Here is a 26,473-nt window from a genome sequence, read left to right on the forward strand (position 1 = left end):
AGATAGGTTCTTGCTCTGTTACCCAAGCTGGAGTGCAGTGGTGCAATCATAGCTCACTGCAGCCTCAAACTCCTGGGCTCAAGCAATCCTCCCACCTCAGCCTCCCGAGTAGCTGGTACTACAGCCTCGTGCTGCCACACCTGGCTAATTTTTTAAAAAGTTTTTGTAGCCCAGCTAGGTGTCTCACACCTGTGATCCCAAAACTTTAGGAGGCCCAGGCAGAAGGATTGCTTGAGGCTAGAAGTTGGAGACCAACCCGGGCAGCATAGCAAGACTCCATCTCTACAGAAAATAAAAATAAAAATAAATTTCTGTAGAGATGAAATCTCATTATATTGCCCAGGCTGGTCTCAAAGGCCTGATCTCAAGCGATCCTCCTACTTTGGCCTCCCAAAGTGCTGAGATTACAGGCATGAACCACTTCACCTGGCCCCAATTTTTTAAATAGTCCCCCAAAATGTCTGTTACATCACTTTTAATCTAGGATCACATATTGCATTGAGTTGTCATGTCTCTCTAGTCTCCTTTAATCTGGAGCAGTTCCTCATTCTTTGTCTTTCATGACCAACATTTTTTAAAAATACTAGCCAGTTTCTTTTTCTTTTCCTTTTTCTTTTTTTTTTTTTTTTTGAGACAGAGTCTTGCTCTGTCACCCAGACTGGAGTGCAGTGGCGAAATATTGGCTCCCTGCAACCTTTGCCTCCCAAGTTCAAGTGATTCTTATGCCTCAGCCTCCCAAGTAGCTGGGACTACAGGTGTGAGCCACCATGCCCAGCTTAGGCCTGGCTAATTTTTGTATTAAGTTTCTTTTTTTCTTTTTCTTGTGACAGAGTCTCACTCTGTCACTCAGGCTGAAGTGCGCTGGTGCGATCTTGGCTCACTGCAACGTCCATCTCTGGGTTCTAGGGTTCAAGCGATTCTCCTGCCTCAGCCTCCAGAGTAGCTGGGATTACAGGCACGCATCACTATGCCTGGCTAATTTTTGTATTTTTGGTAGAGACAGGATTTCACTATGTTGGCCAGACTGGTCTCGAACTCCTGACCTCAAGTGATCCACCCACCTCGGCCTCCCAAAGTGCTGGGATTACAGGCATGAGCCACCGTGCCCAGCCTAAGTTTCTTTTATACAGAGAAAATATTCCTTACTTGAGCGCGGTGGCTCACGCTTGTAATCCCAGCACTTTGGGAGGCCGAGGCGGGCGGATCACGAGGTCAGGAGATCGAGACCACGGTGAAACCCCGTCTCTACTAAAAATACAAAAAATTAGCCGGGTGTGGTGGCGGGCACCTGTAGTCCCAGCTACTCGGAGAGGCTGAGGCAGGAGAATGGCGTGAACCCGGGAGGCGGAGCTTGCAGTGAGCCGAGATTGCGCCACTGCACTCCAGCCTGGGCTATAGAGCAAGACTCCGTCTCAAAAAAAAAAAAAAATTCCTTACTTGGGGTCTGTCTGTTTCTTTGTATTTAAAATCAAGTTATGTATTCCCAGCCAGCTCACTACATAAATGATGTCATGCTTTCTCTGGGGAGCATTTCTGGAGGCACATGATATTCTTCTGTCCCTCATTGGTGATGTTAACTTTGGCCACCAAGTCAAGGTGCTGTCTGGTTTTCCCACTGTGCAGTTACAATTTTTCCTCTTGCAACGAATAAGCTAACTATGGGGAGATACTTTAAGCTGTGTACATACCCTGCTTCTGTCAAACTTTCCCCCTAGAATTAGCATTCATTGATAATTCTTGCCCAAACCAACTCTGATGGTTGCAAAATAGTTATTTTCCAACTCCATCAGCTCCCTCCACATTTATTAATTGGCATTCTCCCTTCTCCTTCATTCATTTAATGAATTAATTATCTATGTATTATCAGTGTGGAGTCATGGATTCTTATGTTTTCAATGGTTCATAATTCATTCCTGGTCATCTCCGCTGGGGGCACCAACCAGATAAAGTATACCTGTCTTATACGTTACAAATATTTTTTCACAGTTTGTCATTTCTCTCTCAAATTTAGTGTATGTTAATTTCTTCACTCGAGTTTTTCATATAGTCAGATTTATTAATATTTCCCTTTACATCTGGCTTAGAGATCTCTTCCCTACTCCAAAATCATAAACAAAACAAAAATTCCATGATTTCTTTTTTTGAGACAGAGTCTCGCTCTGTCACCCAGGCTACAGTGCCATGGCACCATCTCAGCTCATTGCAGCTTCAACTTTCCGAGCTCAAGCAATCTTCCCACTTCAGCCTCCTAAGTAGTTGGACTACAGGTGTGAGCCACCTTGCTGGACTAATTTTTAAATTTTTTGTAGAGACGGGGGGCTCACCATGTTGCCCAGGCTGGTCTCGAACTCCTGGTCTCCTATAGCCTCAGCCTCCCAAAGTGCTGGGATTACAAGCATGAGCCACTGCGCCGGGTTTCATGATTTCTTTCACTACTTTTATGATTTCACCTTTAATATTAAAATATTTAATACACTTGGAATTTTGGTGTAAGAAGGGTAGAAATTCCACTTTCCCCCCAGCTGATTAGTCATTTATTTGTATAAAATTCATTCATTCAATAATCCACCACACACACATACACATATTTTCTTTATGTTCTATATTTCTTATTATATCTTTTTTTCCTGTTGAATCTTGATGCATCTTTTATTAGAACCATGGAGCCACAGAACTCCGATTCTCGGCAATGTGAGGTATCATGCTATGACCTAAGGCTTGCAAGCAGAACTACCGCCAATCTGGCCTCTCTGGGGTTCCCTTCCTCCTGCAAGGTTGCACCAAGCGGCAGTTCGGGAAAATAGGCCCTTGAATTACCCAGTGTGTATCTCTTGAGTGTCTGTTAAATAATGGGGGGCAGGGCGGGGGAGGAGGGGGAGAGGGAGGCTGTGCATCAGTCTTTGTTAGCTAGGCAGAGCGTTTATTTTCAGGGGTTGTTTCCTTTATCTTCACCCTAACATTCAAACTTGACGTGAGTTTTAGCGTGCCCCCGCCCTACCTCCTCCCAAAGCCCTTATTTGACCATCCTTGCCTACAAGCTCAGAACCAGCAGGCAACGGAATGGATGGTCCTGGGAGCAGGCGGTTGAGATGCCAGGGTTTGGAGGCTAAGGACTAGGGGCTGTGAGAGAGGACCTTCCCGCGTCTGCTCCGCGCCCCCGCAGTTTCCTCCGCGCCCACTAGAAGGCGCCGGGGCGCTCGCATTCTCCGCGCGGAGCCGAAGCAGCCGCAACCAGCCGGGAGCTGAGCCGCGCTGCGATGCGGTGCGAAGAGCCGGGCGGCGGCCAGAGCGCTCCCCGCGCTGCCAGTGGGACGCTGAGCCAGGGATCCCCGGCCTTGCCTCGGGGCTGGGGTGCAACGGACTCTTAACTTGGTCCTCGCGCCCCGCCAACCGCCCCCGAGCAGGAAACGCCCAGAACCACCACCGCGCCGCGCTCCACAAAAGCCCCGGGAGTTCCAAGGCGGGAGGGTTCGGGCGCGCTCCAGAGGCAGGAGGGTCCCCCACACCCTCAGGCTCATGCCCAGCTCCCCCATCGGGCAGCCCCCAGCCCCATGAGGACCCTCAGGCCGGGGCCGAGAGCCCGGCACAGCCCGGACCGAAATTTTGCCGCTGCCTTAGAGCATTAGACAGGTCAGTGCCCGGGGGCGGGGGGGGGGGAATGAGGGGAGGAGCAGGAGGCGGGAGGAGGCTCGCTTCCTGGTCCACCCTGTCCGCCGCGCCGCTTCCCGAGGCCACTCATCGGGTCACCTCCGCCGGGGGCGCCCGCCAGCACGGGCGTGATTCTGCATTTTTTCCTGACAGGCTAGGTGTGGAGCCGCCCTCCGCAGCCCACCCCGGCCCAGGTGATGCTCGGACTGAGGAGTCGGGGGCGCGCCGGCCAGGGCGGGCGGCGGGCTTGGGGACTGCCACTGCCCTAATAGAGCGGGGCTTTTCCGCTCACGCACGGCCGCGTCGAAACCGCGGCATCCAAATGTCTTCAGCATTAAGATGCCAGGCCTCGGGTGTGAGAGGAAACCGAGATGCAGGAGAGGGCGAGAAGAAAGGAGGCCGGGAGACCCTGGGGCCTGGGAAGTGAGGGGAGGGGCACCGGGAAAACCGCGGCTGGCAGTGCAAACCCTAGCGCGATGTGTGGAGTGGAGAGCGCTCTTGGGAGCCGGCAGGAGCCTCTGAGGACGCGGGGGCCAAGGGCCCCATCCCTTGCCCTCCCTTCTTCCCTCGCTTTCTCACTCCCCACCCTACCCCCACCTAGGATGTGGCTGGGCCGCCGGGCCCTGTGCGCTCTTGTCCTTCTGCTCGCCTGCGCCTCGCTGGGGCTCCTGTACGCGAGCACCCGGGACGCGCCCGGCCTCCGCGCACCTCTTGCGCCTTGGGCGCCCCCGCAAAGCCCCCGCAGGCCCGAGCTGCCAGATCTTGCTCCTGAGCCCCGCTACGCACACATCCCGGTCAGGATCAAGGAGCAAGTAGTGGGGTGAGTGCCGACCGCGGCGGCGCAGCGCGGCGCTCGCTGGGGGTGGTCTGGGGGCTTTTGTTTCCTCCACTGCTGGGCTCAGATGCCTGCATTCTCCTAACGGGTTGTGTGGAGTGAAGTGGGAGGTGGAAGTGGGAGGCTGCTGAGGCTTGGGCTGGGGAAAATCTGTTCTCCCTGAACCTTGCCATGGGGATGAGGATGGGGATGGGCGTGGGCGGTTGTGCAGTCAAAGGAGGGCCCTGAAAGACTCCCTGAGGTCCTGATTCAGGTATGAGAAGAGACTCCAGGTGGGGTCCTGGTTGGTGGGTAGGCAGCTCCTGAAATCCTGGTAATTGGCCCTATCCTACAACTCTAAAATCCAGATTTAGGGGATAGGTCATCCGATCCTTGGTCCCCCTCCCGAGGACTATTTGAAGGGCAGCATTTAAGGGGACAGATCCTAGATGGACAGAATTGCAGGGCCAAGGTGTGGGGTGCTGTGTCAGTGTTTATGGGATGAATGGAGCTGTGTAGCTGGGCTCTGATGACCCTCACTACCCCCTTCAGGCTGCTGGCTTGGAACAACTGCAGTTGTGAGTCCAGTGGGGGGGGCCTCCCCCTCCCCTTCCAGAAACAAGTCCGAGCTATTGACCTCACCAAGGCCTTTGACCCTGCAGAGCTGAGGGCTGCCTCTGCCACAAGAGAGCAGGAGTTCCAGGCCTTTCTGTCGAGGTACCAGCTTGAAAGAAGGGCATGAGTCTACAGGGGGAGAGCAGTGATTGTGCCGGGAGGGAGAGACCCTCTCCCCCGACTCTGCTCTGTCCTCTCCTTCCTCCACTGCCAGGAGCCAGTCCCCAGCTGACCAGCTGCTCATAGCCCCTGCCAACTCCCCGCTCCAGTACCCCCTACAGGGTGTGGAAGTTCAGCCCCTCAGGAGCATCTTGGTGCCAGGTAGGGAGGAGGGTCCCAGAGGATGACCCCAGACACAGTGGGGGTGGCAGAGCCCAAGGTTGGGTGGGGAAGAATGGGAGATGATTGGAATGGGAGGTGGGAACCTCTGATGAACGGGGGACTTAAGCTCAAAAGGGGGCTTAGGAGGTGGGAAGTGAGGACGGAAGGGACTCTAGGAATTTCAGAAGACTGGAACTGGGGAGTTTTGGGGAAACGAATCTATTCTTTGCTGACTAACCATTGGTTAGGTGGTGGTCAGGGCAGGCCATAGGGCAAGCTTTGATGGGACGGGCTCAAAAATCAGTCACTGTAGGCTATGTTATACAGTGTGCCCTGCTGAGGCCTCAATAAGAAGAATAGGTGGAAAGTTCTCTATTGTGTGTGGTGACAGCAGGGAGAGAAAATGAGAAAGAATTCAGGGCTGCCTATGTGATTCTGATCCCCCCACTCCTTTCTCCTAGGGCTGAGCCTTCAGGCAGCTTCTGGTCAGGAGGTATACCAGGTGAGAGAAAACAAGAAGGCAAGGAGGCCAAGTAGGCATCAAGAATGCTGGGAGGGAGGCAGGGCTACTAAGGGAATAATGGACAAATCAGGGAGGCAAGAAGTGGGTCTGGGGCCTAACCCTGCACTCTCCAATCCCCTCCTAGGTGAACCTGACTGCCTCCCTAGGCACCTGGGATGTGGCAGGGAAAGTGACTGGAGTGACTCTCACTGGAGAGGGGCAGGCAGATCTCTCCCTTGTCAGCCCAGGGCTGGACCAACTCAACAGGCAACTACAACTGGTCACTTACAGCAGCCGAAGCTACCAGACCAACACAGCAGACACAGGTGCGAGGCCTGGGTGGAGACAGGGCAGGCTGGGCAAACAGAGAAGAACCAGAAAGGCTGGAGTGGGCAAATGGCAGAGGGCATGGGAGGCATCTGGGCTATGGCCAGAGCTGTCCAGCCACACAATGGGTGCTTCAACTGGACCAGCAGGGCCAGAGGGAGAAAGGGGGCCTTTGTTCATCTGGGGCTGGAGCAGGCCAGAGGGAAACCTGAGCCTTGGGTGTGTCTCCCCTTTAGGCCAACTGTGGGGGCCCCAGGAAGAGACCTGTCTAAGGAGTTAGAAGACTATATTCCCAACCCACCTCTTACTAGAGGGCAAAGGCCTTTACTTTCCTCAGTTCCCATTTCTCTTCCAGCAAAAGAGGCCTAAAAGCCCTCCTTGCTTCTCCCCAAAGCTGGTTTGTTGCACTAAGTTTGCTTCGACCTTGGGGCCTTTGCACTTTCTGTTTTCTCAGCCTGGAATGCTCTTCCCCAGATTTTTGCAGACTGGCTCCTTCTTGTCACTTAGATCTCAGCTCAAATGTCTCCTCTTCACTATTACATTACTTGTTTGTCTTATTTTCCATTCAATACTTACCAGTATCTGAATTTTTTAGTTTACTTAGCCTGGCACCAGACTGACTAGGTTGCTATCAGTTTTGTTGCTTAATAGTTGTGTAAATGTGGCAAGTTACTTTTCTGTGTCTCAGCTTCTTTTTCTGTTGTAGGAATCTATTTAATAGGGCTATCATGCGGATAAAATGAGTGCATATATTTAAGGTAATTTTTAACGGGTCTGGCACATAGTAAGTGCTCAATAAAGGTTAGCTTTTACTTAAAATTTTATTTATTGTTTTTCTTCTACCCATTAGAATGTAAGTTCCATGAAGGTAAGAATCTTGTGTTATTGTCCACCAAGGCCTAGAAAGGTGGGACACAGAGTAGGCACTTAAATATTGATTGGCTGAAAACAGAATGTTATCCTACCCTTCAGGGTCAAATGCCATGTCCTTTCTTCCCAGTCCGGTTCTCCACCGAGGGACATGAGGCTGCTTTCACTATCCGCATAAGACACCCGACCAACCCTCGGCTGTACCCACCTGGGTCTCTACCCCAGGGAGGTGAGGCTGGTAGGGGCAGGGACATATTAGATCCAGCCTTGGTGGGGAGCAAGTTGGGAGAGGGCAGCCCTGGGAGGGGATATCTACCTGCTCCCCTCTCCCAACTCTCCTTGTCTGCACCCAACCCTGTGCCCCCAATCTCAGACCAGTACAACATCAGCGCTCTAGTCACGATTGCCACCAAGACTTTCCTCCGTTATGATCGGCTACGGGCTCTCATCACCAGTATCCGCCGCTTCTACCCAACGGTTACTGTGGTCATCGCTGACGACAGCGACAAGCCAGAGCGCCTCAGTGGCCCCTACCTGGAACACTATCTCATGCCCTTCGGCAAGGTGTGCAGCTAGCAGGCTGAACGGCAGGCCAGAGGACTCCCGCAGGGAGTGTGCCCTCAATCTGCAGCCTCCAGGGTAGTGATTCGAGGACCACCTGCCTCAGAATCATGGGGTGCCGGTTAAGCATGAGGATTCCTGGAATGTAAGCTTCGTGGGAGCAGGAAATTCTCTCTGCATTCTTAGAATGGTGCTTAGTGCCTAATGGCATTCAATAAAATAGCTGATGAATGAATAAATAAATGCACACAGAAATTAAACGCATTCCAAGACCACTGACTTGGAACCTCTGTGGGGATCTGCATTTTTTTTTTTTTTTTTACCTAGCTCCTGGCCTTTCGAAAGCACTCAAAAGTCTGAAGAAGAATACAAGCTGAGAAGGGTCGGGGGAGAGAAAGAAAGGTGGCAGAGGGCCATGTCCTATTTCTGCAGCCTCCCCAACCACACACACCTTTCCGCCAGGGCTGGTTCGCAGGCCGGAACCTGGCTGTGTCCCAAGTAACCACCAAGTACGTGCTATGGGTGGACGACGACTTCGTCTTCACGGCGCGGACGCGGCTGGAGAGGCTTGTGGACGTGCTGGAGCGGACGCCGCTGGACCTGGTAGGGCAGGGGCCGCAGGATGTGGGGGTGGAGAAGGTTCTTGAACAGGCTAAGGCCACAGCGGGGGCGCTGCGGCCAGGAATGGCCAGCCCTGGGACAAAGAGAGGACCACGAAGTGGGGCCTGGGAACTGTCTGGGTCCTGCAGGGGTGAAGCGGAAGAGGATGGGGCAGGGGTACCCCCGAAGGCACCGGAGCGCAGACCTTGACCCCTTCGGGTCCCCTATCCCAGGCCCGCCTGGAGCCAGCCTCCCTCTCCCTGCAGGTGGGGGGCGCGGTGCGCGAGATCTCCGGCTTTGCCACCACTTACCGGCAGCTGCTGAGCGTGGAGCCCGGCGCCCCAGGCCTTGGGAACTGCCTCCGGCAAAGGCGCGGCTTCCACCACGAGCTCGTCGGCTTCCCAGGCTGCGTGGTCACCGACGGCGTGGTTAACTTCTTCCTGGCGCGGACTGACAAGGTGCGCGAGGTCGGTTTCGACCCCCGCCTCAGCCGCGTGGCTCATCTGGGTGAGTGGCGCCCCCTCCCGGTGGACCCTGGCAGGAGCCCCACGGGGAGCTGGCGCACGGTCACCCGCCTCTCCTCCTAGGCTGCACCCGCGCCCAGCCGCCACCGGGAACCCTAGAACAGTTCTGCAATGATTTACCAAGACCTGCACTGGGCGAGAGACAGCTCCCACCCTCTCCCAGCCCCGCATACTCTTTTTTTTATAAATATATATATTTTTATTGCACTTTAAGTTCTAGGGTACATGTGCACAACGTGCAGGTTTGTTACATATGTATACATGTGCCATGTTGAATCTCCATTCCCAGCACAGCCGCTGGGCCCCCATAAGCTTCCCCATCACTGTCCCCGCCACCCCCACTCTACTCCCAGCGCTTCCCCTAGTTCAGACCACAGTCAGTGCAACCCATTTGGCGTTTATTTAACCTCTGAGCGTGGGGGTAGGTTTTTCCATTTTCAAAGCACAAGTATATTGACTCCATTTACACAAGAGTAAAACTGAGACCCAGGGAGCTGATTTACATGCTCAAGGTCCTTAGAAACGCCTTTGCACACACACTTTCCACACCCTAAATTTGAGAGTTCTCCCTTACCAGTCGGCCTTCTGCACCCTCAGGATCCCTCACTGTGTACTCCCCTCCACCCCCAGAATTCTTCTTGGATGGGCTTGGTTCCCTTCGGGTTGGCTCCTGCTCCGACGTCGTGGTGGATCATGCATCAAAATTGAAGCTGCCTTGGACATCAAGGGATGCCGGGGCAGAGACTTACGCCCGGTACCGTTACCCAGGATCACTGGACGAGAGCCAGATGGCCAAACACCGGCTGCTCTTCTTCAAACACCGGCTGCAGTGCATGACCTCCCAGTGATGGCCCACTGGGGATTTCTGACTGTCAGGCTGGGCATGCCTCCTTGTCCCTGCCAGGAATTTCCAACAAACCCCACCACCCTATGAGCACTCTACTGGCTGTCCCTGAGCCTCTAGTTCCTCACTCTTCCTTTTCAGAACCTGATGCCCAATAGGGGTTGTCCTGGTGACACCCCTCCTTTTTCCAGTGCCCAGAGGCCTGGTGGAGCCGTAACCTCTCCCACAGCCAGTGCCAAGTCCTCCCCCTGCCCCTTCTCCTGGGGCAGGAAATGGGGGGATCACTTTCCAAGTGCCAAAGAGCCCAGAGGGACTCTAAGAACCTAAGGTGGAAACACTGTCCTCTCATCTTGGGACTGAGGGGGTGGGGAAGTTCCCCAACACATAATCCCAAGACTGTGCCCCTCATCCGCATCTTCAGATCCAGTACTCGGTGTACCTGCTCCAGCCCCACCCCCACAGAGAGAACTTGTGGCTCTGGGGCTGGGGTGAGGGCTGGTGGTTGGTGAAAGCCATTCTTAGTTGTGTCTCTGCAATGCTGTGGGCACAAAAGAAGGGGCACCAGAGTCCCTGTGCAAACACCTAGACTCACTTAATGGATTCCAAAGCTCTCAGCTTCATTTTATTAGTTACGTTAGGTAAGGGGGTTCAAGGGTCATGGTCCTCATCACACACATCATCGGGGCCCTCTGCACTCCACATGATGAGGTCAGAGCCACACTATGCAAATCTTTGGGTCAGTGAGCTCCTGGGGAAGAGAGGAGACGTGTCAGGAATAGATTAGGCACCCCTCTTCCTTGATGAAATGTGGCAGTCCTCTCAGGGGTACCCCACCCACTTAGGGATCTGAGTTCTTCAGTTCCTCACCCATAGCTCAGCCCAGGCTCCCTGAGTTGGTCTTCAATCTACTATTCATTCCGTCCCTACCCTTTCCTTCTTGATCTTCCTCCACAGACCCTTTCCCAAACCCCTCTCCCTGGGTCTCCAGCCACTTACCCCTGCCTCACTTGCGGCAGCCCAGTGCCTCCTGGCTCCCACTCCTGGCGCTACTGCCCCTTACCAGGCTCCCCAGGGCATAAGCAGCTGCATCCTGCACTCTCACAAACAGCTGATCTGGGGTCACCCTGTCCAGGAGTCCTGCCCGGGTCAGTGTCCCAAGCATGGAGGCTATGTGGGGAGGGTGTCAGGCTCTGAGACCCTAAGTCCACACCGGGTCCTTTTCCCTCCCGCAGGTATCCAGTCATTGCCCAGGCACTGGGCCCTGCTCTTCTCCACACATCTCACCATTACACTGAGCCAGGAGGAGGCGGATCCTAGCATCTCGACATCGGCTGGCCAGCTGCAGGGATGGGGCAAAGGGGTTAAGTCCCAGATTAGAGGGTATGAGTGAGATGCTAAGGGGTTTCTCCTCAACCTACCCTCTCCCTCACCTCCACCACGTCTCTGGCCCCAGCAGCATCTGCAAAGGTAACACCACTGAAGTCTAGGACCACCACCCTGACAGGCTCAGCAACTAGAATGGGAGAAGACAGGAGTACCCAGGTGCCACCATGCAACATGCCCAAATCTTCCTTCTTGTCACCCTATCTCACCTGCAACTGTTGGGCCGTCTGGCTTTGAAGTCTCCTATGAGTAAAGAAGGGCAGTCGCCACTCACGAGACACAGCATGAACATGCACCCCTTGAGCACAAGGATACCCTTCAGAACACCCACCTGCCTCCCACTGCCCGAGGATCCACATTCCTCCTAAACCAAGCTCCTTCACCTTTTCTCCTTCTCCAAGCCCCAGGTGCCACTCCAGGTTGCAGCGAAACTGCCCACGGGTCCCAAAGTACAGTGGTGTTGGATAGCTCAGGATGCAGAGCCCCGGGACCTGCAGGAGCTAAGAGGTCAAAGGATCAGAGAAACATCTGGGGCTAATCTTCCCTTCCTTCTTTGGCTGCAGCCCACCCACCTTGTGGCTTCCTCTGAGTGGTCTGTAGAGCTTTGTCCCCTCAGCCTGTCCAAGTGCCAGGCACTGCACCCTAGGGAAGAAGGTGGGGCCAGATTTCCACCTTAGCCTGGCCTGGCTGGAGAGTCACCCCAAGCACCTCATTCTCTTCCCCTGCCCCGACCTCAACTCCCCTCATCTCTATGCCCACCTCCGGGTGCAGCAGACCACAGTCATCATGGAGAAGATCACACCCACAGCCAGGCCCAAATCCACACTCAGGGTCACTACAACCACCCAGGTGACCATCCACACAGCCTGCAGGACAGGGATAGGGGTGGATTGCCCAAAAGAAAAGCCAGGCCATCACTGCTGGGGAAAGAGATCCAGGGCAGTGACTACCAAGGCAAGTGATGGGGAGAGATGACCCACAAAGAAGTAGAAAGCATGACAGAGGGAAAGAACGGGGTTGATTCAATGGGACACACACCAAATGTAATGACCTGCACCAGTTGGGAAGTGACAAATATTCAGGTCAAAGGGGTTCAAACCCCATCCTTTCCCTTGCCTATGTGTAAAGCGTATTAGGAGTTATGTTTGTTGGAGGAGTGGGTGGGTTGCAGAACTTAGGACCAGAACAATTAGGTTTGGTACAGGGCAGAGGCTAGGGATGCTAACAAGATGAGAGGGGGCAATCTGGGGGTAACGGCATTTCTCACAAAGTCCACTTGGCTGATGTGCCATAGTTGTGGAAGTTCCTGCATCTGGCAGAACATCTGGCGCATGCTGGAGATGTTGATGCAAGCCAGGACAGCCTTGAGGCAGAGGAGGTGGGCTGACTACCTCAATGTCCTGGAATACAGCCACCCCTCCCCAGCCATGCTCATGCCTCCTCTGCTCCTTACCTTGGGCAGATAGTAAAAGAAGGGCCCCAGCCACAGCAGCACCGACAAGACCACTATGCAGGAGAAGAGGCCTGCCAGCTAGAGGGAAGGAGGAACAGGAGCAAAAAAGGAAGGGAGCCTCCCACCCCCACATGAGAGCTGGTCTCCCTGCTCACTCTGCCTAATCTTCCTCGGAAATCTCCCTTCTCCCAAATCTCCTTCCACACAACCCCCTTCTTAAAATTCTGCCGTTCACATCTAACCCTCCCCCTCCCCCCAATTAATTAAATGCCCATTATTCACCAGTCTCCCTGTAGATGTCTGTTGTTCAAGTTCCCCAGTTTTGCAGCCCACCTCCACCTTAAAAGCCACTGTTGGGTTACCCTATAAGCAAGCTATACATGCTTAGGGCACCAGCAAAGTAAGGGAAACCAAAAATATTAGGGGGAGGCTTTGATATGTGATATTCCTTTCAAAAGACAATGTCATTGTGTGAAAAAAATAAGAATTTTATCTCTTAAGTTTATTTTATAGTTTTGTGTTTTTATTTTGAACCACACCTGGGGCACCATAAACTTTTTCAGTGCTTAGAGCCTACAAAGGTCTTACTGGAACATTATTATCTTCCATCTCTCCTATCTATAATTCCATCCCTTCAGTCACCCTTTCTCACAGATCCCCAGTCTTCTCTATATAGATGCCACCTGGGTATCTAGCCATCTTCCACCTGTTTCTCCACCACCGCCACCTTGCCTGGATGGCTCATCCTTTCTCCTCATCCAAGGATGCCCTCTTACCTGTGTTTTCCCACCAGCATCCACCAGTAGACTGGTGGTGGCCAGCGTAGCCGAGTTGGGAAAGCAAGAGAAGAGGGAGGAGATGAGGTTGGAGGCACCATGTGCCAGGAGCTCTTGGAGGGATGCAGTGAGATGAAGTGGGAGAGACAAAGGCATGGTGGGCAGTCAAATGAGAGGTTTGGGGTCCACAGTCAGAGTCCCACCTGGTGGGAGTCAATAGTGTAGCTATACTTGTCTGCATAGATGGAGGCCAGGGAGGCAGACACCACAAAAGTAACCAGTGCAATGGGCAGCGAGTCAGCCAGAATCCTGGGCGGCTCAGCCAGGTTGGGGAGGAGGGGTTGGGGAAATCTGGAGAGGGAGGGATCCATGGTGAGGAGGGGTTGGGTGCTTCAGTGAGATAAGGAAGGCAGAGAAAATGGGGGGTGGAGATAAGAGGAAGTGTCGAGTGGGAGAGGTGGGAGAAGAGAAAGCTGGCGTCTTTTCATTCTGTCTTACCCTCCAGGCAACAGCCCCACTATCTGGACATGGTATCTGGTGTCCAGAGAAGAGGTGAAGCAGAGAAGGAGGCCAGAAGCACCTGAGAAAGAGAGCAAAATGAAGGCATGGGAAGAGATGGGGTCCCTGGCAGAAGCTAGAAGGGGCTGACCATGAGAGAGGACCATAATGCAGGCCTAGCTGGTTGCAGGAGCCCAGCACCTGGGGGAGCGGGGATGTGTTTGGGATGGGGGCCTGACAACTGATTTGTAGTGTAGAGCTGGGAAAGAGGGATGACATATGCCTGAGGCCACAGAGCGCTGGAGCCAAGGAAGTAAGAGGAGGCTTCTGTGAAGGATGGTGGATATGAAGAGATGCCACTGAGCCTTCCAAAGAGGGAAGCTGGACGATATCTAGTGATATACTGGCATCTGTGGAGACGCGGGACGTTTATTTAGTGGGGGAGAGAGAGAAATGTCGGTGGAGGATGGAGAGGGAGATGCACCGTGAATTACAGGGAAGGACCCTGGTGAGGACAGATGTCAGAGAAGGTGCTGTGACCAGCAAGACCTCAAGGGAGCGCTGTAGGATGGCAGAAGGAACTCCAAGAGGTCTAGGGGGTGCTCCGTGAGAGACGTGGGACAGTGTCGAGGGGGGCTGTGGTAGGTCAAAGCGTCCTTTTGCAGGAGGCCAGGGAAAGTGAGTGTAAGCCGGCCCTCTGTTCCGTGGCCTTTCTGCACTCCACCAGGGGGCGGCAGCGGCCAGTTCCCACAGGACTGCAGGGTCTGCGCGGGCAGGGGGCCGGCGCGCACGGCCATCCTCACCAAGACGACTTCCCCCGGGATCGGCGTGAGTAGCCGGTCTCGGAATCTCACGTTCAATTCCTTGACCGGCACGAGCAGCTCCAGGCTGAGCGCGGAGATGGTCAGTTCGGCCGGACTGCTCAGGGGCAGCGCAGTCAGCACGGCGGCCAGCGTCTGAGGGCAGGGGCGATGAGCAGAGGGCCCTGTGCCAGGGTTCATGCGCCCCGGCGCGGGCCCCCAGAGCGAGGCCCTCTCTCCCCGGTGCCACCAGGGCTTACACCTCCTCAGCGCCCTCGTTCAGCCACGTAGCTCCAACCTCCTTTCCTGCGCCCTTGTCACATACTACCCCTCCACCCTCCGTCCTTCCTCCCTTTTCGAGTTTCCCTATTCCCGGGACCTCTAGAAGCCCCTTCTCCTTTCGTCTCCCACCCCTACCTTGAAGAGAGAGAAGCAGCCGATCTGGCGCGGGAGGGACAACCCCAAGAGGCTCGGCAGCTGGGACACGAACACGTGCAGCGCGGCCCCGCTGGTCAGCGCCTTGACCACAGGCTCGGACAAAAAGGTGGACAAGACGCCGAGCTGCAGCACGAACATCCCCAGCTGCGGGGGAGAAGACGCGCTGTCACCATCTAGAGGAGTAGCAAACCAACCCCGCGCACCTCCGCCCTCCCGAACCCAAGCAGAAAGCTGGTCCCTCCCTCTTCCCCCGCCCAATTTCCCCGGCCCCTCAGCAGGGATCCCCCGGGATCCTCCCCGGGTCCTCCCTCACCATCAACGCCCCGCTCCCGAAGGCCATGGCCGCGGCTACCCCAACCCGCTGAGGGTCCAGCTGCTCCTTCTCGATTCCGCTCAGGTTCCCCACGAGAGGTTCCGGCACCAGCCGCTCGACGGCCGAGCCTGTCATGAGGCTGAGTATGGCGAAGTTCCTGTCGCCGGGGGACAAATGCAGACATCACCAGCTGTGCAGCCCTGGGCAGGGCAACAGCTCAGGGTCCTCGCCCTGGGTCCGAGATCCTGCTGCCAGACTCCGCTCTCCAAGAAGGCTGCCACCCGGTCAAGACTGTGGGGCGCGAAGAGCTGCGCTAGCCGGCAAAAACTGCTCCCTCTTGCAGATTCTCTGCCTACTGCGTGCCCCTTTAGGGGACCATGCACCTATTCTTCCCCTTTCAAGTCCCTGAGATGTTCATTTTAACCAAATTTCATAGGGGAAAAAAGTTCAGGTAAACTCCCACCTCTTTGCACTCACTCTAGCAAGCATTGCCTAGGTCAGTTTCCTGGCAGGATTGGGCAAGGAGGGAGGTGAAGGTGGGAGGGGTGAAGAGGGAAATTAGGAAGAAGGGAAATGACAGCCCCTGTCCATTTTCACCCCATAGGGAAGAAGAGTCATTAGAAGTCCCTGGTCACTCACCTGTGGACAGGTGTCTCCCAGTACCTAGCAAGCTGTAGTTGAGGACGGGGAAGAAAGACGTGTAGAGTCCAAACACCGGGGGCACGTAGGCCAGGAGAGCAAAAGCCATGCCTGGGATAGAAGTGGATGGAAAGGTGTGCTGTGGGGAGGGGGCCTTGTCCAACCTCCAGGACTTAAATGCACTTCCCAGACTCTTAGGGGCTGGCATCAAGGATGCTAAATCATGCCTCATGAGGGAACTGAGGGCTTAATGGGCCTCAGTGGGAGGTCATGGGGCAGACAAGGTCAGGGACGCTGTGGCCAAGTCCTGGGGGCCAGGCGTTGTGCCTCTCTCCAGTTCTCTGAGCCAGAACCTGTCTAAGGCTTCTCGCAGGATTGCGCAGATGAGGAGAGGTGGGGGTGGGGATCTGATGGAGCTCCACAGTCCTTACCTCAAACTCCCTCTCTCCCAGCCTCAACGGCACGAACCCACCATCTGCTCCCGGATTCCCAGCTCCCTACGCCTCCTCCCGGAAGCCCTCTAGAGCTTGTGCTCCTGACAGGCTGCTGTTAGGGCCTCTCACCCTGGGGCACGTGCACGATGCCCACGGTCACTCCGGCCGCCGCATCTCCGAGCAGCCAGGCCCGCCAGCGGTAATGGGGCAGCCAGTGCAGTGCCGGCAGCCGAGCCAGCAGCAGGCGCCTCGCCCCCGTCCCAGAACAAGCGCGAGCCCGAAGCCTCCACAGCCCGAAGAGCCGGGGAAAGCGGCGCTCTGCAGGTAGCTCCGGTTCCTGCTCTTCGCCCCCGAAGAGCTGATGGAACCGAGCCTCGGTGAGACCTTCCCTCAGCCTGGTTCTCAAGGGGTACTTAAGGTCAGAGGTGTCCCCCGCGCCTGGGTAGGTCCTGGTGCCCTGAATCCCGCTCATTCTGCCCTTGGCCACCTCCAGCTCCTCCCGGTCTTGAATACTCCTCCGCCCGCGAAGCCCTGAGTCCCGCCTCTCACGAAGCAGGGTCCAATCCGGCCCCGAGGGCACTCTCGCTTGAGGACCTTCTCGGGTCTGGCGAGAGCCGCGGCTTGGAGAGGGAGAGTCTCTATGTTAGACGTTTCTGCAGACATCCTTGGCCGGATCTGATCGCTGGCTCTAGGGTGGCTGTGGAAATGCGTAGAGATTAGAGAGAGAGAAGCCGAAAGGCAAGCGCACCTCGACACTCAACACCCGCTATTTACCCCTTCTTAGACTTTTCACTTCACTCCCGCTTCCTTTCCCCATCGGCACCTTGGGCAGAGAAAGAGGCTGGTTCCTCTTGGGTCACTGGTCCTTCCCTGAGCCACTACATTCTCCCAGCCACAGCAAAAAAGTTCAGCGCCCATCCTGAACCTCACCCAGACTCACATCTTCATGGGGCACAGCTGGCTCCAAAAAGCAGTTTCATGTCCTACTGACATGGAATGCAGCCACACGTATTGGAGAGGGATAATGACAGAACCAGCACCCACACCTCTGTGAGGAGTGGCTGGGCCTAGTTCAGGGCCTCAGGGGAGATATTGAACCCACAGGATATTTTTTTCTTAGGAACCAAAAAAACTGAAGCACCATTTATCACATTCAAATGCTTTTCACAGGCCAGGCAAAATGGCTCATGCCTGTAATCCCAGCACTTTGAGGCCGAGGCAGGTGGATCACCTGAGGTCAGGAGTTTGAGACCAGCCTGACCAACATAGTGAAACCCTGTCTCTACTAAAATATACAAAAATTAGCTGGGCATGGTGGCAGGTGCCTGTAATCCCAGCTACTGGGGAGGCTGAAGCAGGATAATCGCTTGAACCCAGGAGATGGAGGTTGCAGTGAGCCGAGATGGAGCCACTGCATTCAAGCCTAGGCGACAGAGTGAGACTCCACCTCAAAAAGAACAAAAAACAAACAAACAAACAAACAAACAAATGCTGTTCACAAAGTAGGCATTCAAAAGCACATATATGGTCAAACTAAGTGCAAAGGAGTCAGCCACCCACCTCATGTGTCCCTATGGTTTCCTAAAGAAATATAAAGGTTCTAACTCCAGAATCCTGCTGTTGGCCACAATCGCCCCTCCATTCGCAAAAATCTTCGGCACCCCTCCCCATGATACTCTGGTCCCCCAGTCCATGACCCCAAAGCCCGGGGGTGGGGTGCAGTGAGGGTGGGTCTCCCCTCTTCGATTCCTCCTATTGTTCCGCAGAAGTCTTATCTGGGCAATAGGTCCTGTCCCCCCCACTTAGGAATCCCTCCCCCTATTGTCAGCCAAAGGGACCTTGGGCCCACAGGGAGGCTCCAGCTCTCCTCCTCGCCCTCCCACCCCAGCAGTCTATTGTCTGTTGAGGAAGCCCAAGTGCATGTGACTGAGCCCAAGGGACGAATGGATACAGTGGACTCGGAGATGCATAAGGACCCAGGACAGGACATCTGGACATGGCTGTGTGAATGTTTGGCTCGCTCTGTTCCAGCGGCTCTCCCAGAAGTTGGGAGGGGTGAAGATCCCCTTGGGCTGTCCATTCTTGGGTCCATGACTTGAAGAAGAATCCCCTTCTGCTCACTATGAACATGGCTTATGACCTCGCAGAGAGCAAAGATAAGGAGACCCAGAGCCAGGAAAAGGCTGCAGCCCCCAGGATCCTCTCCACCTTCCCATCCTCCCTCAGCTGAACATGGCAGCCTCAGAAGGAAAGGTACATTGGCATTTTGTGCTTTCGTATCTGGGTGTTGGGGGAATGGTGAGAAGTCACACTGAATTGGGCTTTCTGGTGGGGTCTAGACGAGAGGGTGGCTAGGGAAAAAGAAGGGCTGGGTAAAGAGGATACATCAAGAATCTAGGGCTGGCCAGATGCAATGGCTCATGGCTGTAATCGCAGCACTTTGGGAGGGCAAGACAGGTGGATCACTTGAGCCCAGGAGTTCAAGACCCTGGGCAACATAGTGAGACTCTAACTCTACAAAAAAAAAAAAAAAAAGGAAGAAGAATCTAGGGCTTTCCAGTGGTTTCATGCCTCAGTCTTTGTCCCTCAACTGCTGCAACTGCAGTTGAGGGACAAAGATAACAACATCTTTTATCTTACACCCTGTCCCCTTCTCCTTTCACCAGACCCCCTCCTCCAGTGGCTGGGGCCAACCGATCTCTTCCATATCACTTCACCCCACCTACCCCCACTACAGCCTCCCCTTCCCTCTGCCAAGACAGCAGCCTCAGTGATATAACAAAACCTTTATTCTCAGAAAACAGGAAAAACAAAATTAAAAAACAAAACCAATAATTTCCATCTGGCCCCTGCCCCAGCCCTCCCACCCACCCACATATCCTCCTTTTGGGGGGACCATGATGCATGCATAGGGGTGGGAGCTGAAGGAAACTGTGTTCCTTGCGTGGAAAAAAGTCCTTGGGTCTAGGCGGTCTCCTCCAAGTTGATATCCCTCCCAGCCTTGCCCACCCTCCAGACACACCAAGAAGGAGGAATTCTGGAGCAGTGCCAGAAGGACTGCCCTGAAGCTCCTCGGGGAATAGGCGGCTGAGTCAGCACCACCCCCATGGTTTTCACCAGTTACAGCTCATCTTCATCCAGCTTGGCAAGTCTGGCTTGGCAGCGAGGGGTTTTTGGAGTTGGAGAGACTGGAGGAGAGTCATGGGGAGCCTGGGGGATGTCACTGAGGGCCTGAAGAAAAGATTCAAGTCAGAGGATCAAAAAGGCCAGAAATCTACCCTCACTTCTCTCTTTTCAGTTAAGTCCCTAGCCAAGTCACCTCCTCTTGCCAGATATCTTAGACTGTCTGAGACTATCAGCTTCTCCTGAGTTCAAATAGAGGGGAGAAGCGTAAGGGATGAGAAGTAGGAAGGACCAGACAAAAGGAAGGAATGATATGGGGAGGGAGCTTGGGGTCCCAGAACAAGAGAGGCTCTCCCCTTTTTATCCCTACAATGAGGGAGCTCTATTCGTCATACCTGTTTATCCAGTGGCGAGGGGGCTCTGGCCACCTCCCCTTTGGGTGATGGCAGCAGGGAGGGGAGAGAGCCATTGATGGGTGTGTGTGTGCTGCCCTGGGCCTGATCTCCAAGCCGAATTCTTCCAGGGCTCCCCACTCCAGGCCCTCCTGGCCGCCCCAGGCTGTTGGTCTGGCTCTCCCGTCTCTGGTACTCAATGGGTGACTGCAGTGCTGGAGCAAAGAGAGGAACAGAAGGAGGGTTACCTCAGAGACAGATCTCTTCCCTAGGGCCTGTATCATTCTCCCACTTTGCCCTCCCTCTCTGTCAGCCAATGTCAACTGCTTAGGGCTTTAAGGGATTCTATCAAATGTTGAGCTAGCAGTGGAAAAGGGGATGGGCCATTGTCAGAGGGTAGGTACTGGGGACTGGGCAGTGAGGGATTCAGGAGGTCAAGGGGCTGAGAGAGCACATCAGGAAGAAAGGATGAGAGCTTCACCGTTGAGGAAGTCCCGTTGGCTCTCCAAGATCTGAGCCACATGCTTGATCCAGGCCTGACTGATAGCAGGGTCTGCAGCCTGCAGGACATAGCGCTGGATCCCACCCTCTGGCCCTCTGGAGGTCAATGCAAAGCGGCAAGGGTCACCTTGGAGGTTCCCCTCCAGTCCCAGGCAGCTCACCTGAATTGGCAGAGAGGAGACAGCCCCCAGATTCCTCAGGCCCTCTCTGGCTCCTCTGAGACATCCTCTCAGAGGCCTCATGCCTTCTCTCTCTTCAAGCCCTCCCTCGTGGCCCTCTCCCCACCTTAATGCTGTTCTTGTATACATATCCAGGCTGTGTTCCACCTCTCACTCCTCCTCCCAGGGCTTCACTGAAGATGATGATTTGCTCAAAGAGGAAGACGCGCCTCTCTCGACCTCGGGAAGACAGCAGCCCTCCAGCCTCAGGCTCGGTGACCCAGAAAGTGTCCTGGCCCAAGAGCTTCCCCTGAGCAGTCAGTTTGCCCTGAAACCAAAAGGATAGTGGCCTTGGAAAAAGAACAAGAAAAAGGACAATTCTCTGCTCCTCCCTTCCTCACCTGACATGCCCAACCAACCACGGGGTCAGCCCCTGGAGAAGACAACTCCCCACAAGGACCTCCTGAGTGCTAGGGCTGGGGCAGAAGAGCATCGGGCTTCCGGTTTCTTGCCCTATCTCCGTACCTCAAATCCCCGCAATCTCCCCAGCGTCATCATATCGTTGCAGCGCTTGGGCACAAAGCACATGACCTCCACAGCTTGCTGGGACACAGGTGAGGGAGGCGCATTGTCGGGCGAAGAGAGTCATTATTGGGAAAGAGACCTCCTCAGCCAGTTGCCTCTTCGGAAGGTGTCTCAACCCCAACCAGCCTCCCCCTAAAAACCAGACAGCTGTAAACCACCCGAGGGGCTGGGGGAACCCATGAGATACTAGGAGGATAAGGAGCACATGGTGTGTCCTGGAAGATCTGGGGTCCTCACCTCTAGCTCTGCAGTATCCATCCCAGCTCTACTGTAATACTTGAGAAAATCCTAAGACAGAGAGAAGAAACGCTGAGGGAGGTCACTAGGACACCCTTAGAAGCTCTCACATCCTCCCCTGAGGACACCAGTGAGGGCCCTCAGGAAGTCTGGGGGAGCCCTAAGAACCCTGGGGAGATGAATGAGGAAACGGCTGTGCCAGCCAGCTGTGCCCCCAGGAAAAAGGGGGTCCTGACCTTGAGCAGCAGCTGGTATTTCATGATCCGCTGCACAGGTTTGATGAGGAGGTCGTTCAGCTGCAGGCGGTGCCCCAGCTGCTGCCGGAGCTCCTGGGGACAGGGACAGGGTGGTTATGCAGCCTGGAAAGCCCCAGTTCTGTCCTCCTTCCCACCAAGACATCTCAGCCACTGACCTCAAAGTAGCTGTCCCCAAACTCTGACACCACATGCTCTGACTTGGGCTTATTCTGACAGTACACCACATACATATGCAGCCGGCGCTCCTAACACGGGTAATGTTTAAGAGAGAGCAGGGTGGGCAAGGAGGGAGGACACATCTCCACAGAATCCCAGCCAATTCCTAAGCCCCGCCCCAGGCCCTGCCCCCTCAAGCCTCACGTGTTTGATGAATAGCTGAGCCAGCCAATCAGGATCTTTCAAACACCGTTGTAGCTCTTGCAAGAAATAGCTGGAGGGGTTGGTAGAGAAGGGCAGATCAACTACACTTCAGAACCCCCACCGCGCCCACTCCCAGCAATTTCGAGCTGTCTGCCCTGGTAATGTGCCCTACAAAACTTCTCCAAACATTCCTTAAGTCGCAATGGGCTGATGTTAGGATACAGGGACAACCAGATGAGGGCCCCTCCCCAGCACCTAGCTGTCAGAGTTCCACCACTCACTCTCGGTGCCACTCATAGATTTGCTGGATATTCCCAAACACAATCCTGTCACGGCCTTGAAGACTCTCGGGGACCCCCTGAGCAGCCATGGTGGCCATGTAACCCTGTGGGAAAGTTGAGGGTGGGTCATGAGCATGTGGTGGCCCTCTCCCCACCTTAATGGTGCCCCTATACACAAATCCAGGGTGTGTTCCACCTCCCACTCCCTGGTGGGAGCCGCCCTGCCCCCAGAGTAGGGAGGTCCAGGAGTGGGGAGGCTTGAGAGGTGGGACAGAGGAGCGCCCAGGCACCTCCTGAAAATAGCCCTGGGCAGATGGAAAAGCAGGCAAGAGGGGCTGGGAAGGGGTAAAGGGAGCTACCTCCACAATCTGCCCCAAGTCGTCCACGTACATTTTCTCTGTTTCTACCAGTTCACTCAGGACATACCTAGGATGAAAGCAGGAGGAGGCCCCCACTTCAGCGTCGGAGCTCATCCTTGGTTCGGCTGGTTCCTCCCTCCTCCCCTTTATCATCGTAGCCAACCTTGGAGGAAATTCCATCTAAAATGTGAGGGACAGTCTTCTGGAAGTTGCGCAACCGCAGGGAAGGGCTGTGGACACTTACATACTCCTTTCCAGAGCCTTCTTCTTCTGTTCCTCCTCACTCTCAGGGGCTTGGGACAAAGTCTCCTCTTCAGGTGGCTGGAAGGAAAGAACATACTAGGGTGAGCAAACGAATGCCCCTTGAGTGAAAGGAGCCTCCCCAGAGCCTGTCCTCACACCTGCGTCTTATCTCCAGGGCCCTCCAACAATGTGGTCAGCAAGGCCAGTTCCGGCAGCTCCTCTCCTGTGGCTAGAGCTGGCTCCAACGTCCAGTTCTGGGTGCCAGAAGTCAAGTGTCAGAGGTCAGGGACAGTAGCTGGGTGGCCCCAACTTGCCCTCTCTGCCAGTGTCCTTCATAGATGTCCCACATGCTTTGGTGCCGTTCCCTGCTCACCTCATATGGTCCTGCCTGACCACTGTCTGCCTCAGTTTCCACACTGAGACAATGTTTGGAATGATCCAACCATCTCCTCAGGCCACTGATGGGCCCTGGGGGGCCTGGGGAACAGGGGCCAGAGCTGAGGCCAGAGCTGGGGCCAGAGGGGGCAGCCAGACCGGAGGCAGCAGAAGCCGATATACTCCCCTCACTGCCCGCAATGGAATAGGATTCTAATGGGAGGAAAAAGAGAGGAGGTGATAGACCTTGCCCCAGCTCCAGACTCAGGGTCCCCAGGGAACTCCCAGGGTCTTCTCTTCATGATGCTCAGCCTCTCTCTCCAAGGGCTCACTCTCTTGCCATCCTCATTTGAGTTGGCCAGGATAGAAAATTTCACCAGGGCACCCCTGGGAGAAAGCACAGTAAGGTAAACACCTGGCTCTCCAGGCCTGGAACCCCCAGTTACATGTGGAGGTTCCCCATATCCTGAGCATAGCACAGATATGGGGGCGGGGACAGCCATCTGGGCAGACATTGGAAACTGGGGGTGGCCATCTGCTCTCCTACAGCCCTCCCCCTTTCAATGGGTACAGACCATTCTCTGGGGAGAGGGGAGGATGAGCTGGGTCCATCTGCCACTCCCAGTCCCCTCCTCCACCAATTGCAGTAATCACTATAGAAAGAAAAGACTTCTGCAGCCCACCTCCCCAACACATGCGTAGACCCAATAGAGGAGGCCAATGAGGAGGGTCCATCAGGGTTATCTTTGGCCTGTGCTCAGCGACAGAGAGCTGTGATTCCTTATAAAGCCCCTTGTAGAACCACCTCATTCTCATTCCTCCATTCCCCTGTCCCTCTTCAGAAGTAGATTCTTAGCAAAAGGTTTGAGGAAAATAATCGGTTCTAGGCCTAAGGGGATTGTGGGTGGATTTTTCTCAAACCCGTTTGACTAAGGGAAAGAAAGAGATGAGTTCCCTGCCCCTTCCCCAATTTCCTTAACTTGAACTAACAGAAATTTGGAGGCAGAAGGGACCTTAGGGATCACTTAAGAAACCGCTTTCCTGGAAAACACATACAGTCTCCAACCCTAAATCCCAAGGGCCAGGGCAAACAGATGCCCTGAACCCCCAGCCCGCCCCCCACTCGACACTGGGCCCTCTCGACCTGGCACTCACCACGTCCCCCCCGGGCGAAGCAGCAGCCGCATTTTGCCAGCACTTTTCGGATCACACGGGGACAGGCACAGCGACCCCCTTTGTGCCCCCCCCGCATGGCGCCCGGGCCCCCCCGCTCCCCCCACCCGGGCCGGCCATGCAGGGGGAATCACGGGGGGCGGGGACGGCGCCGGGCGCACACCCCCCCTCCCTCCTACCCTGGTCCAGGCTGTGGGAGGGGGGGAGGGAGGGGACCGGGAGGAGGTGTCCAGGGGTAGGCGGAAGTCTAGTCTTGAGGCGGGCTGGGGGGCTCTAGAGAGAGAGAGGCGCGGGGCCCGGCCGCCGGGCTGGGCGGGGAGGGTTTCCGGAACCCTGTCGGTGCGGGGGCCTAGGGTCCAGATGTCCAGTGGAAGGGGGAGGGATGGTAGGGGAGGCTGGGCCGGGATGCGGCAGCCGCTCCAGCTGTCTCCGGCCTCTGGTTGGGGGTGGCTCTAGGCCCGGGCCGGGGAGGAGGCGAGGGCCGACCCCCGAGCCACTGGCGCTGTGCGGGTCCCAGCGGAGCGGCGAGCTGAATAACAGGCCTGGCCGCGGGGCCGCCACGAGGCGGGGCCTCTGCGGCCCAGCTCCGCCCTCTCCATCGCGTTCCCCCTCCTGCCTGCGCCGGGTTCCCGCCCCGATCGCCCCTCCCCCAGACACCACCACGTTCCCACTCCACGTTCCCAGCGCTTTTTCCCCTCCCCAGCCCGTGTTCCCCCGCCCCGGGGTCCCCCTCCCTCTCGCATCCCGGGCTCGGCGGAGCGCTGGGGTCGGGGTTCAGCCTGTCGGCAGGGTCTGCCCAGGTCTCCCCTTGGCCTCTGCGATGAAGGAGGACTCGGTGGATGGGGCCTTGGCCTGTGCGAAGATGTTCTAGGTTTGGGGCTGTCCCCGACCGCATGGAGAGAGGCCCCCTGGTACGGGGTGCGTGTATGGGGAGTCTTTTGTGGGTGAACACAACCCAGATGCCGCCCTCTGTCAGGACCTTTCTTTCCTCCAGGCCTCGGAACTCCAGCTAAGACTAATCGCCAATTAAGGCGAAGTCCTGGAGCCCGGGCTGGCGAGGGGCCAGGGGTGGGGCGCGGGGACACTCTGCCTGCGGGGGCTCGGGACCGACTGGGATGGGGGATACACATTGGACTCGAAGGCGAGAGGAGTGGAAGTCTCTGCGATTAAATGGGTCTCATGCAAACTAGATGCGAACTTTATGCTAATAAGAGCAGAATATTTTTGAATTCGCCACTTGGCGCAGGATAGCAAACTGTGCCCCACCCCACCCCCAGCTTCTTACCGGGCTGCAGAGCCCCGGCGAGGACCTCATGTTCGTGATCCCTTCTGTGATCTCCCTCCGTACGTTCAGACTCTGGCTCGGTACCCTCCAACCCTAGGGGGCTTCTCCTCGGGGGCTGCGGGGACAGAACCCCTGTAAGGAACCTGCCCTCCTAGGCAGCCCTGACTTCCCCCTTCCCCTTCTCCTACCTGTCAAAATCCACATTGTTATAAAAGTGTCGCCCAGAACGGGGCTATGGCCCTCGTAATAGAACTCATGTATTCCTGCGACTGCCCCGCAGAACTCGTTTTCGGATAAATTGAGTTGTGGGTGCAGCCCTCTTGAAGGCCCTGAAAGACCCCCGACCCCACCGCGAGCCCCCATTCTTACCCCCTCCTGCCCGGGGAGGGCGCATGCGCTTAGCATGCCCCCCATGACCCCCAGTATCCGGTCAGTGCGGCCAGGGGCGGGGCGGTCCGGGGGCTTCATACTGAACCCCCACCCTGCTCCAAGTTTCAGGGTCGAGGGGGCACGGAAGCTGGGGGGCTTTGAGGCCTGCGCGCGTCCGGGGAGTTGCTGCTACGGAATCCGCCCCCTGCCCGGCTCCGCCCCCACTCCCACCCCAGCCAAACTTCGCAAAGTGGGTAGGGTTGTTCTTTTCTCTACAACCATAGTTGAACAACAAAACAACATCCTCTTAATACTAATTCCAACATCGAAGTGCGACCCAGGGTTTCTCAGTGTTACTACAGAGCCCGCTGGTGCATCCCGTTTCCCCAGGTCCTCAGGAGGCAGAGGGACTGGG

General features: G+C 55.6%; 2 protein-coding genes, 1 long non-coding RNA gene and 1 pseudogene across 9 annotated transcripts; 2 read left to right on the forward strand and 2 right to left on the reverse strand.

The window, feature by feature from the left end:
* The first annotated feature begins 3,199 nt into the window (after positions 1–3,199).
* B4GALNT1 (beta-1,4-N-acetyl-galactosaminyltransferase 1) lies at positions 3,200–12,967 on the forward strand. 4 transcript variants are annotated; one of them, XM_032173238.2, is made up of 11 exons: positions 3,200–3,630; positions 4,250–4,468; positions 5,015–5,179; positions 5,292–5,398; positions 5,860–5,900; positions 6,046–6,226; positions 7,228–7,326; positions 7,471–7,661; positions 8,121–8,261; positions 8,525–8,765; positions 9,413–12,967. In XM_032173238.2, exons 2-11 carry the CDS (start codon positions 4,251–4,253, stop codon positions 9,628–9,630), a joined length of 1,602 nt encoding a protein of 533 aa, XP_032029129.1. In that variant the 5' UTR covers positions 3,200–3,630; position 4,250; the 3' UTR covers positions 9,631–12,967. The 4 variants fall into 4 exon arrangements, with proteins under 4 accessions (XP_032029129.1, XP_058282616.1, XP_032029125.1 ...); XM_058426633.1 differs by lacking the exon at positions 5,015–5,179; XM_032173234.2 differs by lacking the exon at positions 3,200–3,630 and having other exon boundaries at positions 3,642–4,468; positions 9,413–10,722.
* On the reverse strand, positions 10,630–16,158 carry SLC26A10P (Solute carrier family 26 member 10; annotated as a pseudogene). The gene is made up of 14 exons (XR_009209362.1): positions 15,923–16,158; positions 15,288–15,444; positions 14,954–15,118; positions 14,540–14,692; positions 13,737–13,818; positions 13,442–13,589; positions 13,239–13,349; positions 12,463–12,540; positions 12,277–12,372; positions 11,393–11,509; positions 11,219–11,252; positions 11,045–11,139; positions 10,911–10,965; positions 10,630–10,793 (listed from the first exon to the last, which is right to left on the reverse strand). The product of XR_009209362.1 is annotated as a Solute carrier family 26 member 10 (transcript).
* LOC116480859 (uncharacterized) lies at positions 14,479–17,969 on the forward strand. The gene is made up of 4 exons (XR_004251375.1): positions 14,479–15,738; positions 15,892–16,737; positions 17,531–17,628; positions 17,738–17,969. It is a non-coding gene; the product is annotated as an uncharacterized LOC116480859 (long non-coding RNA).
* A 1,160-nt stretch (positions 17,970–19,129) lies between these two features.
* Positions 19,130–26,166, reverse strand: ARHGEF25 (Rho guanine nucleotide exchange factor 25). Of its 3 annotated transcripts, XM_058426634.1 has the most exons (16): positions 26,059–26,166; positions 25,690–25,804; positions 23,230–23,444; positions 23,015–23,110; positions 22,858–22,934; positions 22,614–22,680; positions 22,255–22,358; positions 21,974–22,043; positions 21,769–21,858; positions 21,593–21,685; positions 21,357–21,407; positions 21,060–21,137; positions 20,662–20,862; positions 20,357–20,537; positions 19,879–20,090; positions 19,211–19,591 (listed from the first exon to the last, which is right to left on the reverse strand). In XM_058426634.1, exons 1-16 carry the CDS (start codon positions 26,155–26,157, stop codon positions 19,481–19,483), a joined length of 1,860 nt encoding a protein of 619 aa, XP_058282617.1. In that variant the 5' UTR covers positions 26,158–26,166; the 3' UTR covers positions 19,211–19,480. The 3 variants fall into 3 exon arrangements, with proteins under 3 accessions (XP_032029133.1, XP_032029134.1, XP_058282617.1); XM_032173242.2 differs by lacking the exons at positions 25,690–25,804; positions 26,059–26,166 and adding an exon at positions 24,387–24,987 and having other exon boundaries at positions 19,130–19,591; XM_032173243.2 differs by lacking the exons at positions 21,769–21,858; positions 25,690–25,804; positions 26,059–26,166 and adding an exon at positions 24,387–24,986 and having other exon boundaries at positions 19,130–19,591.
* Positions 26,167–26,473: the final 307 nt, after the last annotated feature.

The sequence above is a fragment of the Hylobates moloch genome, unplaced genomic scaffold, assembly GCF_009828535.3.
Source record: "Hylobates moloch isolate HMO894 unplaced genomic scaffold, HMol_V3 SCAFFOLD_13, whole genome shotgun sequence".
Classification (NCBI taxonomy): domain Eukaryota; kingdom Metazoa; phylum Chordata; class Mammalia; order Primates; family Hylobatidae; genus Hylobates; species Hylobates moloch.